This window comes from Amblyraja radiata, chromosome 11 (assembly GCF_010909765.2).
Source record: "Amblyraja radiata isolate CabotCenter1 chromosome 11, sAmbRad1.1.pri, whole genome shotgun sequence".
In the NCBI taxonomy this organism is placed as follows: Eukaryota; Metazoa; Chordata; class Chondrichthyes; order Rajiformes; family Rajidae; genus Amblyraja; species Amblyraja radiata.
In genome coordinates this window covers 48,725,038-48,737,230 of record NC_045966.1, presented here as the reverse complement: position 1 = coordinate 48,737,230, position 12,193 = coordinate 48,725,038, and the positions used below count along the sequence as shown (strand labels likewise).

General features: G+C 43.2%; 1 protein-coding gene across 1 annotated transcript in view; it reads right to left on the bottom strand.

Annotated features, from left to right (window-relative positions):
- rad50 (RAD50 double strand break repair protein) overlaps positions 1–11,902 on the bottom strand; it is a 142,427-nt gene extending 130,525 nt beyond the window's left edge. Inside the window, exons 1-2 of the mRNA XM_033029880.1 lie at positions 11,798–11,902; positions 198–369 (exon numbers count right to left, since the gene is read on the bottom strand). Of these exons, the coding sequence (XP_032885771.1) occupies positions 198–326 (129 nt within the window). The 5' untranslated portion in view covers positions 327–369; positions 11,798–11,902. The remainder of the gene's footprint in view (positions 1–197; positions 370–11,797) is intronic.
- Between the last annotated feature and the right edge of the window lie 291 nt (positions 11,903–12,193).

The following is a 12,193-nucleotide window of genomic DNA, read 5'->3' as shown; positions in this document are numbered from 1 at the left end:
ATGTACACACTAGGGGCAATTTACAGGGTCAATTATCCGATGAACCTTTGGAACCCGAACTATCCATGTACCTGTCCAAATGTTTCTTAAAAGTTAAGATAGCACGTACCCCCATCTCCCTCTTTGGTTGGTTTATCTGGTCGCTTTCAGTTATTTTGAGTAGTTTAAATTGCTAGGATTCCAAATACAGAACTCACCGTTTTACCTGCACCATTCGGTCCCACCAGAACGGTCAATGGAGTATTGAAGGTGATAATTTGTTTATTCTTGTCATCTATCCCAAAACTCCTCACACCCAGAATGCTCATTTTCTCAATTTTGGACATCTTTGCAGGTCTTCAATCTTTAATTGCTTTCAATCTAATAAACCTAGAAGGAGAAATAATTTTCAGTTAACTATGTTTTGAAATCTCGATTCTCAGCCCACGTTCATTTTTTACCATCAAATGGTGTTCTGTCAAAGCACGCATTCTTCAGGCTTCTGAGGTGTCTAATGAGGACAATGTGTGAACTGTAGTTTCCTGTGCAGATGGGTACGTGCTGGCTGACAGGGCAGGCAGGGTGGTAAGAGTACACAGTCTTTCACAGTCCACTTATTTCACAGTCTACACAGGATCTCGTTCTGCTCCCTATGCATGGCCTCAAGTCCTCAATATCATCCTGAAACTTCCTTCTCCATTAGAATCACCTGGGATGCTGCACTTATTCATGGAGACTTTAAATACTTCATTGAATCTTTTCCTCTGACTGCCTGATACTCATTTTTCATGGCAGAGTTCACAATGAAGTATGTACTTCAGGAATCTAGTGTTGGGTATATTAATGGTGAGATATGTCCCATGTAGCTGATTCAATACAACTAGGCCAGAACACTAGGCATATTGGTCTGGGAGAGGACAATGGCGATGCAGGGATAATGGGCCCTTTCAACAAGGTGAGTTTTGCAAATAAAGCATTCTCTAGTGCTCTAAGTCGGCACTGCCTGAACGTCAATACTGAAGCCACAGCAAAGTCTATTACCCCTTATTTCTAATTGTATGAACAGAAGGATTGAGAGGTTGTAGGAAGGAACTGCAAATGCTGGTTTACACCGAAGATTGACACACAATGCTGGAGTAACTCAGCGGGACAGGCAGCTTCTCTTGCGGGAAGTAATCGGTGACATTTTGGGTCGATATCCTTCTTCAGACTGTCAGTGGCACGGACTTGGTGGGCCAAAGGGCCTGTTTCCACACTGTGTCTCTAAAAGTCTAAAAAAAGTGAAATTATTTTAACAGCCCTTTAAAAGTCAAGAGAGATTTGACAGAGTTGTTCAAACAGTAAAGTAATAACTCCTTCCAGTGTCAGAAGAGTCAACAATTCAAAGACACAAGCTTAAGGTCGCTGATAAAACAAGGATCACATTGCTCAGAATCCATGACTTGGAAACAGATTCAACAATAATGTTCAAAATGGAATTAAATACCTCAAGTGAACAAATATGCATTTCTTAGGAAATAGTAGTAGGATAGATTGGACAGCTCTTTCAATAAGATGAGCCGGGCATATGGACTAAATAGCCTGAGTAAAAAAAACAAAACGCTGGATGAACTCAGGAGGTCAGGCAGCATCTCTGGAGGGAATGAGCAGGCGACATTTTGAGTCAGGATCTTTCTTTATGCTCAAACTAAATCACCTCCTCATCTGCTGTACTGCATAATAATCCAAACTCTCCTTCAATATGAAAACATTTTCTGTTAACTTGTTCACATTCTAAAATTCCAAGATTGTTTATGTTTACGATGATTGCTATTTTATTCTACCATAAGTTCATAAAGCATCAGAGCAGAATTAGGCCATATGGCCCATCAACCCCCCCACCCACCCCATACACAATCAGTAGTCCAAAAAAGCAGTGGCCTTTTTAGGCCTTTTTCTTTTTTGCTTATTTTCAGTGTTCTGAAGATTCCCAGTTGCACCTTTTTCAAATGCAATGATTCATTTATAGTCATGCAGCACGGCACCAGGACATTTGGCCCATCGCGTCCATACCGACCAGAGGGCTGGTTTCCAGCACTTGCCTTTAGTCTTTAATGCAAAGGTGATTCAAAAGATCATGAGAACATCTCATAATTAAGGTTCCATTCAAGGCAATGCCCTATGAATTTCCACTGCACTCTCTCTAGAGCTATCACATCTTTTCTGCAGCGTGCTGTCCAAGAACTGCACGCAGACCTCAAGCTGAGATCAGACCAATGCTTTGTATAAAGTTGGAGTAGAATCTTGTTGCTCTTGTATTCACAGCCCTAACTAATGTAGGTCAGTCTTCCACATGCCCTCTTAACCACATTATCTACCCACACTATCCACTTCAAAGATATTCAAACTTGTGTGGACAGCTTGGACCGAAGGACCTGCTTTCCACGCTGTGTGACTCTATGACTTGTGCACCAGGGCCCCTCTGTCCTAAACGCTCCCTCGGACCCTGCCATTCATGGTATATGTTCTGGCCTCATCAGTACTCCCAAAATGCGTCACCTCACATTTATCAGGATTAAACACTATCTGCCATTTCTCAATTTCACCAGCATGTAGATGCAACTCTGTGGCCTAAGACTAGCCTCACCCTGTTCACAGCTTCACCAATCTTAGTGTCATCTGTGATCTTGCTGATCGTGCCATCAAACCAAAATTAATAAAAATACCCTTTAATAAAATATGACAATGTGCCTTTTAACCACATATGATTTTTTTCCTATTACAAATCTCAAATTGTGGAGTGACAGAGGCAAATAAATAAATGATGGGTCTTTGTACCAAACATTATGGAGGGTACTGTACATCCATGTCCAAATTGTGCACATACAATTGCATTCTAGCATTGATCCCTGTGGAACGCATTCAATCGCAAAAACAACCCTCTATCATTACCTTGTCCGTACTATTGTCAAGGCAATTCTCGATCCAATAAGTCAATTTGCCCCGAATCTCATGGGCCCTAACACCTTGGATCAGTGTTCCGTCAGACCTTGTCCAAGTCTATGTAAACCACTCACATCGATTACACTGCCCTCATCAGTACACTTTATTATCCATTTAAATGCCATTAGATGGGTCCAGCAAGATCTGCGCTCGACAAATCCATAGCGCCATCTCATGTGCCTTTCCAAGTGATCATTAATCCTGGCCCTCAGAGTTGTTTCCAAGTCTACGACCAATGCTAGGTTCATGGGTCTGTAATTTCAAGTCATTTCACTGGTGCCCTTCTTGAAAATTGGGGGGGGGTGGCAGATTAGACATACTCCTGTCTTCTGATACTACACTTATGACCGGTGCAGATGTAAACATTTCAGTCAGAGCCCCAGCAATCTCTTCACTTGCCTTACATAGCACCATAGGATAAATCCCGCCTTGCTCTGGGGAATCTATCCACCATCAAGAGTGCCTCGTCTATATTTATGGGGACTTGCTTTACAATGGGAGAGTCTAGGCCTAGAATTTAAGGGCATTCTTTTTGGAAGGAGATGAGGAGGAATTTATATAGTCAGAGGGTGGTGAATCTGTAGAATTCTTTCCCACAGAAGGCTGTGGGGCAAAGTCAGTGGATATATTTAAGGTAGAGATATAGATACTTGATTGGTACAGGTGTCAGAGGTTATGGAGAGGAGGTAGGAGAATGTGGTTAGGAGAGAGATAGATCAGCCATGATTGACTTGGAGTAGATTTGATGGGCCAAATGGCCTAATTCTACTCCTTTCACTTATGATCTTATGAATTTCATCTCCTCAACCTCCCCCTGAATTCTTTAACCACAAAGTCCGTTTCGTTGAGAATACCAATGAAAAGTATTCACTTTAGACCTTTCCTATACCTTTCAGCTTTCTTCCATCACTCTCTCCAGCAGTGCATTCTCACCACCCACTGGTATAGACGTCTAAAGGGTCCCAACCCGAAACATCACCTATCCATGTTCTCCAGCGATGCTGTCTGACCCGCTGAGTTAATCCAGCACTTTGTATCTTTTATTTTCCTCAACTAGCCTCTGCAGTTCCTTGTTTCTACCTTCTGGCTCCATAGTTAGATTACCTCCATGGTCTCTGATTAGTCCTACTAATTCCCTGGTTATTCGTTTGTCCTTATTATGCCTCTATAACATCTTGGAATTTATTTTGATCTTGTCTGCCAGTGACATTGTGTGCCCCTCTCTGCCCTTCTGAGCATCTCTCAACACTTTTTACACACTTGACGTCCTTCCCTGTCTTCAGCTTTCCATACTTCCAGTTGTTTCCCTTTTTCTGTATTCAATTCTAAATAACACTTGATGTCTGGGATGTCATAGGCTTTTTACCCTTGTATAGCAGTTAAATATGTATAACAACAGATTGCATCTGAATGATACTGAGTGACAATGCTTCGGCATTTGGAAGGTGCTACTATGTCAGTTTTAAGTTCCCACTATCCATCTTGCATTGAAGTTTCTAAACCTATCCGCAATTTCCACATTCTCTTTACACTTACATTCTTAACATTTCGATATGCAATGAAGTTTAATGTCCTCTTCTCCCTCCACCAACTAACTCAGTTACTAAATAAATAACTTAATTCTTGGAATTCCGTTTCAAGCTATGCAGTGAGTTTACACTGAAGAATTGAGCTGTTGTGTTTGAGGAGGGGTAATTTTCAGATCTCACGATAGTTAAAATGCTGCTCTCTGTGACTGAGTTAGTTGGGGAAAGTGTGTCGCTGGGGCAAAACGTGAAAATGCCCCGTGCACGGCTGTGAAATAAGTCATTGCAACACATTGTGCTGAGGTTATCACATGTAGGATGCCGTTTTGTTGCACCAGGGGTAAACCCAAGGGTTCCCGGTGCTGGAGGAATTAGAATCGAGCTCAAAGGTTCCCTTGCGTTCGCTAGAGCCATTTCCTTGCTAAGAAATAAAACTAAGTGAACTAAAGCAATTTTGAAGGCCATTACATTTCTGCTGCTGACCAGGCAATGTGGCAACTACAGTTTACACTTTCCCACCCTGAGTTGGTTGCAGATCTGAATGTTTTGTGGGGGAATGCAGAATTGTGTTGTTATTCTTCTGAGCAGCACATTGGTAATGAGGGTTTACGAGAATGATCCCAGAAATGATTGGGTTAACATATGACGAGCGTTTGAAGGCACTGGGCCTGTACTGAACTTTAGAAGGGTGAGAACGTACAGAATAGTGAAAGGCCTGGATATAGTGAATGTGGAGAGGTTGTTTCCACTTGAGGGGACAGCCTCAGAATAAAAGGACGTACCTTTAGAAAGGAGATGAGGAGGAATTTCTTTACTTGCAGGGTGGTGAATCTGTGGATTTCATTGTCAAAGACAGTCGTGGAGTCAAATTCATTGGATATTTTTAAGGCGGAGATTCTGGCAATGGAGTAGGCTCAAGAGGGAAAGGGAATGGGAAGGGTAGTTTCATGGTTTCAAGGAGCAGAATTAGGCTATTCGGCCCATCAAGTCTACTCCACCATTCAATCATGGCTGATCTATCTCTCCCTCTCAACCCCATTCTCCTACCTTCTCCCCACAACAGTAGCCACAAGACCCTTGTCACCACGTGTAAAATGTTCATTAAAATGTACAATAGTGTCTCCAGCAGTTAAACTTGGTTTGTCCCCTAGAAACATAAACTCCTGCTGACGTTGTAATTGAGTACTATTCATGCAATATTTTCCTGTCTTACCAAACAGACCTAAGAGTTTCATTTAATGCTTCTACCATTTTTAAATATATTCCTTGCCAAAATGTGAGTTTTCTTTTTTATAAATATTTTTTTTATTAGAGGCATCTGCATATCATAGTACAAACCAATATAAACTTTGTTTAACGGTTACATATTAAATATCCAGGATTCTAGGGACCCAGTTACCAAAGTAGCTGGGATCCTCCTTTATCGGTTACATATTAACATTGCCTCTAATTATTTATTTATATTTATAGATAGGAAAAATAAGGAAAGAAAGAAATTAGAAAAGTAGAATAAACTATCAATAATACAACTTAGGAGATAGGTCCGTAGGACAGAGAACAGAACTATTCATCTAGTCCTGGATTCAGGTTTCAGTCCGGCTTCTGCGCCGGTCCAATCTACCCCTTCAAATAATCTATAAATGGAGACCATATTCTAATAAATATTTCTGGTTTGTCAATTAAGACAAATCTATTTTTTTCCAAATGTAAGTTCTTCGACATCTCCATAATCCACATCTTGATTGTGGGGGTTGCTGGGTTTTTCCAAAATTTTAATATTAATTTTTTCCCCCAATTATTATACTGTAATCAAGGCAATTTCTTTGGTTTGTTGTAAGTTTTAGATATTGTTCTGATATGCCCAATATTATTAATTTAGGATTGGGATCCAGTTGGATATTAACAACTACAGAAATTATTTTAAAAATATCCATCCAGTAATTTTTAATTTTTATACAAAAAATGTGAGTTTTCTTAGCAAGATTAATACCATCCCTTACTTATTTCCCATTTTGGTACCTTTAAAGGTACCGTGTGGGTCTAAAGTTATTTCAAGGACAGAGCGGCAAAGAAGTACTTAGTGGATGTCAAATACTTTGGGCTAACAGGGTTCCCACTTAATTTTTTTCCCTGTTGCCAGCCGGGCAACCGTGGCAGCTTTTTAGGTTGCCAAATGACAGTTTAGGTGGTCATTTAAGACGGCTTGCATGACACGTGCGATAATGTGCTCGGACGAAGTGCGTAGTTACCAGTCGGAATTATGCTCAATGAAGCAGTCACATATTATTTCTGCTTCAAATAAAGTCACAAACTAGACATATTCACCAATCAAGACATGATATATATCCTCCCGGCTTTGGAACTCTTTATCCAAAACTGCCGTTGCGACGTCAACCGCCTCAACTTCTCCACTCCCGTCTCACTCCAATCTCTCCCCCCCTGAACGCACTGCCATCGAATCACTCCGCAACAACCCAGATTGGGTTATCAAACCAGCCGACAAGGGAGGTGCCGTGGTAGTCAGGCGCGTCGATCTCTACAAAGCTGAGGCCACGCGCAAACTCTCGGACACCTCCTCCTACTTACCCCTGGACCATGACCCCTCTGACGAGCACCATCACCGACTTCATCAACTCCCACGCCCTGCCCGACCGAGCCTCCAACCTCATCGTTCCCCAGCCCCGCACGGCCCGTTTTTACCTTCTCCCCAAAATCCACAAACCTGACTGTCCCGGTAGACCCATTGTCTCTGCCTGTTCGTGCCCCACCGAACTCATCTCCACATACCTTGACTCCATCCTATCCCCCTTGGTTAAATCCCTTCCCACCTATGTTCAAGACACCTCAGACACTCTCCGCGCATTCCATTCTCTAGGCCATACCAATGACTCTTGGAGCAGAATTAGGCCAATCGACCCAACAAGATGAATATTCCAGATATTACCTAACCTGCTGAGTGCTTCCAGCATTTTTTGTTTTATTTCAAATTTACGGCATTCACACGCTTTAATTTTTCCTTTGCTTGCAATGCATTGAATGAATTCACCGCACAACTCCTTGGAGGAGAGAATTCAAAAAAGAAATTCCTATTCCTCATCTGAAATGGGCAACCATGAAATTCTGTGAACTCCACTAGGGGAAACATCCACCGGGTGGCGCCGTCAGAGACGGCAGTCTCGACAACAGTCTGTCTGCCTTTTCGTTTTTTATTTTTTATTTTTAGTGTATTTTAAAAGATTGTGTTAATGTTCTCTGGTTTGTTTATGTCGGGGGTGGTCAGGGAAAACATTTTTGCAATCTCTTACCTTTTCGGAGATGCGATTGTTTTCCGGATCGTATCTCCGGCCGCTCTGTGGCCTAACATCATGGAGCTGGCGGCCCTTGCTCGGGACTGACTTTGAGCCCCCCATCGGAGCCTGCAATCCCTTGTCTGGGATCAACAGCCTGTGGATATCACCATCGAGGAGCTCGCAGTCTTGGGTAAAGACTGATGTCGGGAAGCTCCAAATGATGCAGAAAGTTTCGACCAGCCCCGACCCGGGGTCAGATCACCCGGCGCGGGGGTACCCCAATGCATGAGCTTAATCGCCCCAACTGCCGGCTAAGGGAGCCAAGATCGCCCCGTCAATGGTAGGCTCGAGGACTCCGACCGCGGGAGAATAAAGAAAGGAAGAGATTGAACTTTATTTTCGTCTTCCATCATAGTGAGGAATGTGGAGGCCTCACTGTGGTGTATGTTCATGTTAAAATGTATTTTGTGTGTTTTGTTGCTTTTTCTTGGTATGACTGTATGGCAAATCAAATTCCTCGTATGTTGCAAAACATACTTGGCTAATAAAGTATGATTATGATTATTAAGAAAGATCTGCAGAATCAGGGCTCGAAATTAACGGTTGCCCGGGTGCCATTGACCACTCAAAGCGCTGCCGGACAACCTAAACACGGAGTCATTTTGCCCGGCTTGGCAACCAGATACTGGTTTGTACTGAAGATAGACACAAAAAACTGGAGTAACTCCGCGAGTCAGGCTACATCTCTGGAGAAACAGAACGCAACGTTTTGTATCGGCGGTGACGGCTATATTGCGTGGGAAAGATACGAGGTACGGGGTGAGGAAGGGTAGGAGCGAATGACGGGCCCCGAACAGCGGCAGCAGCGGCCGCGACAGCGGCTCCAATCCCTCCTTCTCTCGCACCCCGCCCGCCCTGATAGCGGCCGCTGCTTGCAAACCCGCTAACAGCGCTTTAAAAACATACCCTCCCGCCCGCCGAGGCAGGGAGGAGGGAGGGAGGGGGAGGCCTCGGCGTGCGGGAGGGTATGTTTTTAAAGCGCCGTTAGCGGGTTTGCAGTCTGACATCCCCTGTGCTCCCGCATCCATCCTGTACTAATCCACGCATTCATCCCGTACTGACCCACCCTCCATTTACCCTGCACCTTCCCCTCATTCATACTGTAGTGATCTCCCATTCATCCTGCACAGACCCTCCGATCCACACTGTACTGACCCCCCCCATTCATCCTGTGCTGATCTCCCCCCCCCCATCCAACCTGTACTGACCCTCCCATTCAAGAAGAATGTGGGGAAGTCTGAAGAAGGGTCTCGACCCGAAACGTTGCCTATTTCCTTCGCTCCATAGATGCCGCCTCACCCGCTGAGTTTCTCCAGCACTTTTGTCTACCCCCATCCATCCCGTACTGAACCTCCCCATTCAACACCACTGACATCCCCTGTGCTCTCCCCTCACAATTTTACCTACTCAAACCAACACATACTAATTCACCTGCCTCAATCCATCCATTCTGCACCGACTGCCTTCTAACCCCCCCCGCCATCTATCCACCCCGCACTGATTCACACACACACCTGTTCCTGACCCTATTGTCCTGGAAATGTCTTCAGAGCGAACATTGACTATGTTTTATAACGGAATGCAATCAAATGTGTTTTAATTCCTAATGTTATTATTTGTTTTAATCCATAAATTGTGAACACGTGAAACATTAAAACCGCAGTGTTCGATTGTCACTGCTGCCGTTGACACGTTATAGGGGGGTTGCACGTAAGGTCACTGGGTCATAGGGCTTGATGCACGGAGCCGCTCAATCCATCTGGAGGACATCCGTAACTTCAGGTATATGTTATTAATGCAAGAAGCGCGTACTTTCCTACCTGTTAAAAACCGCCAAAATGTTGAATTTGCGCGCTGAAAAAAATTGTGGAAGTCGGGGTAAGTGTGAGAGACATGTACCCAACTTTAGAATTCCAAAAGTGAAGCGAAATGAAGGTAAAGAGAAGCGGGAGCTGAAGGGAGAACAGCAGCTGAAGTACTTGGCGAACATATCGGAATTGAAAATATTGGGAATTATCGTGTTTGCTCACTGCATTTCATCAACAGCAAGGCATTATTTGTGTTTTTTCTTGATTCCTTTGGTATCTAAAAAGTCTCAGAAGTGATAAATCTGGCTGTAAAATTTTCTTCAGATGCGTTTTCATTTTGTATGTAAAAACCCACTTGAGAACCATGGGCGATTAAAAAAATTTACAGCCAGATTTATCACCTAAAACTTTTTAGATGCCAAAGGAATCAAGAAAAAACACAAATAATGCCTTAGTTGATGAAATGCAGTGAGCAAACGGCCAATGTTCGCTAAGCACTCTGTCTGTTGTTGTCCCTTCATCTCTCACTTCTATCTACCGTAATTTCTCCTCACTTTTGGAATTCTGAAGTAGGCTAAATGTCTCACACGCTTATCCCGATTTCCATAATTATTTATAGCGCAAAAATTGACAATTTCGGCGGGTTTTAACGGGCCAGCTACGCTGGAAACAATGGTAAGTGCTTACCTGCAGTTCAACGCGTGTACTCCATTTGGAGTAGCGTAGCAACAGTACAGGTCATGGGTCGTGACCCCACTGCCGTGAAACCTCCCCATTACAGAATTAATTTTAACGGCAAATCAACTCTTAATCTGGAGTATCAGTACTGTAGTTATTTCATGAGCAACATTCACAACTATACGTACGCATATATGTTACTATGGTCCAGTATTTATTGACACAGGTTGATCATACGCTGAATAATCCAACCACATTTTTGTTTGGAAGTGGAAAGAACTAATAGAAATTGCATTAATTGCAATGTGTAAAAAGAGTTGAGATACTGTCTTATAATTTTGCTGCATGTCATTGTGGGATATATCATGTCTTGATTGGTGAATATGTTTAGTTTGTGACTTTATTTGAAGCAGAAATAATATGCGAATGCTTCATTGAGTATAATTCCGACTGGTAACTACGCACTTCGTCCAAGCACATTATCGCACGCGTCATGCAAGCCATCTTAAATGACCACCTACACTGTCATTTGGCAACCTAAAAAGCTGCTAAGGTTGCCCGGCTGGCAACAGGGAAAAAAAGTTAATCGAGAGCCCTGCAGATGCTGGTGAAATTGAAGGTAGACACAAAATGCTGGAGAAACTCAGCAGGTGAGAAGGAATTGGCGACGTTTCGGGTCGTGGCCCTTCTTCAGGTTAATAATACAATAAATTCATATCAATTAATTGATTCAAAGATTAATTTTAAAACATATGATTACTATGATTATGATCCACAGATTCCAATGAACGTGGGTACATTACAGCCAACTTCCATTGCAGCTAGTTTTTCCAACACTCTAGTTTACAGACAAACAGATAGAGGGGACATCCCCCTTTGGGCATTTTTTTTGCTTGGTGGTCCTCCCCCACACCACCACAGATAGAATTTATATTCAGTTCCTCCCTCACTTCCTTTGATATTTATAACCACGTGACTACACAAACTTTTCGCGCGTACTGCTCTACGGAGCCCAGAATGTGAGTCCCTGCAGGACCGTTGTTACCCTTAAAACCGGCCCTTCCAACACCGAATACATGGGAGCTTCTCTTTAAAACAACCAGGCTGTGGTCTGATCAACTACCAACAAGTTCTAGTCAATTTCAAACTTAGAAAATGTCCTTAAATGCATGCAGGAAGTCATTGCATGCCCGAGGCACAAATACAAATGGTTTGTTTTATTGTGAAGAGGGAGGGGGTGGTTCTTGGCGAATTTCGGTCATTTCGTACAATTACAAGTGAAAATAACAAAACATTTTGACAACTGGGGAAAAATGAGGCCCTGGGTTTAAATGGTGCATTCCCTGCTAAAAGCGGAATGGTAGCGATTAAAGGAATATAATCAGAGCCTGGGGTAGGGTGGATAATAAAACGGAGTGGCGATACGTTGTGTGAAATATATTAGGAGGTGGGGAAAGGAAAGGCTCCAACTTACACAGGTAATGAGACGCAAACGTCAGCCCTGAAACATCAGCACTTCCTTCGATGGAACGCTGGCGCCCAACTGATACACGTGCCCTCCCCGCGCATGCGCTGTCGTCTCCACAGACCCGGGAAAGAGGGCGGGACCTCCAACCTGTCACTCAAAGTGGAATCCAGGGACCCGCCAGCTTTGTCTTTTCTCGTCAAGGTTGCTGCAGCCGTTGTCCCATACACTTCACTGTGGCTCTAGCTTTTATTGTTTCAATAATTTTTTGTGGAATTGATCGGTTTAGAAATCTTCTATAAATGCAAGTTTGGATATAAATGACCCTCACTGACAGTTTCTTCCCAGCTGTTATCAGACCAATGAATCATCCTTCCACAACCAGAGATCAGTGCTGAAATACTA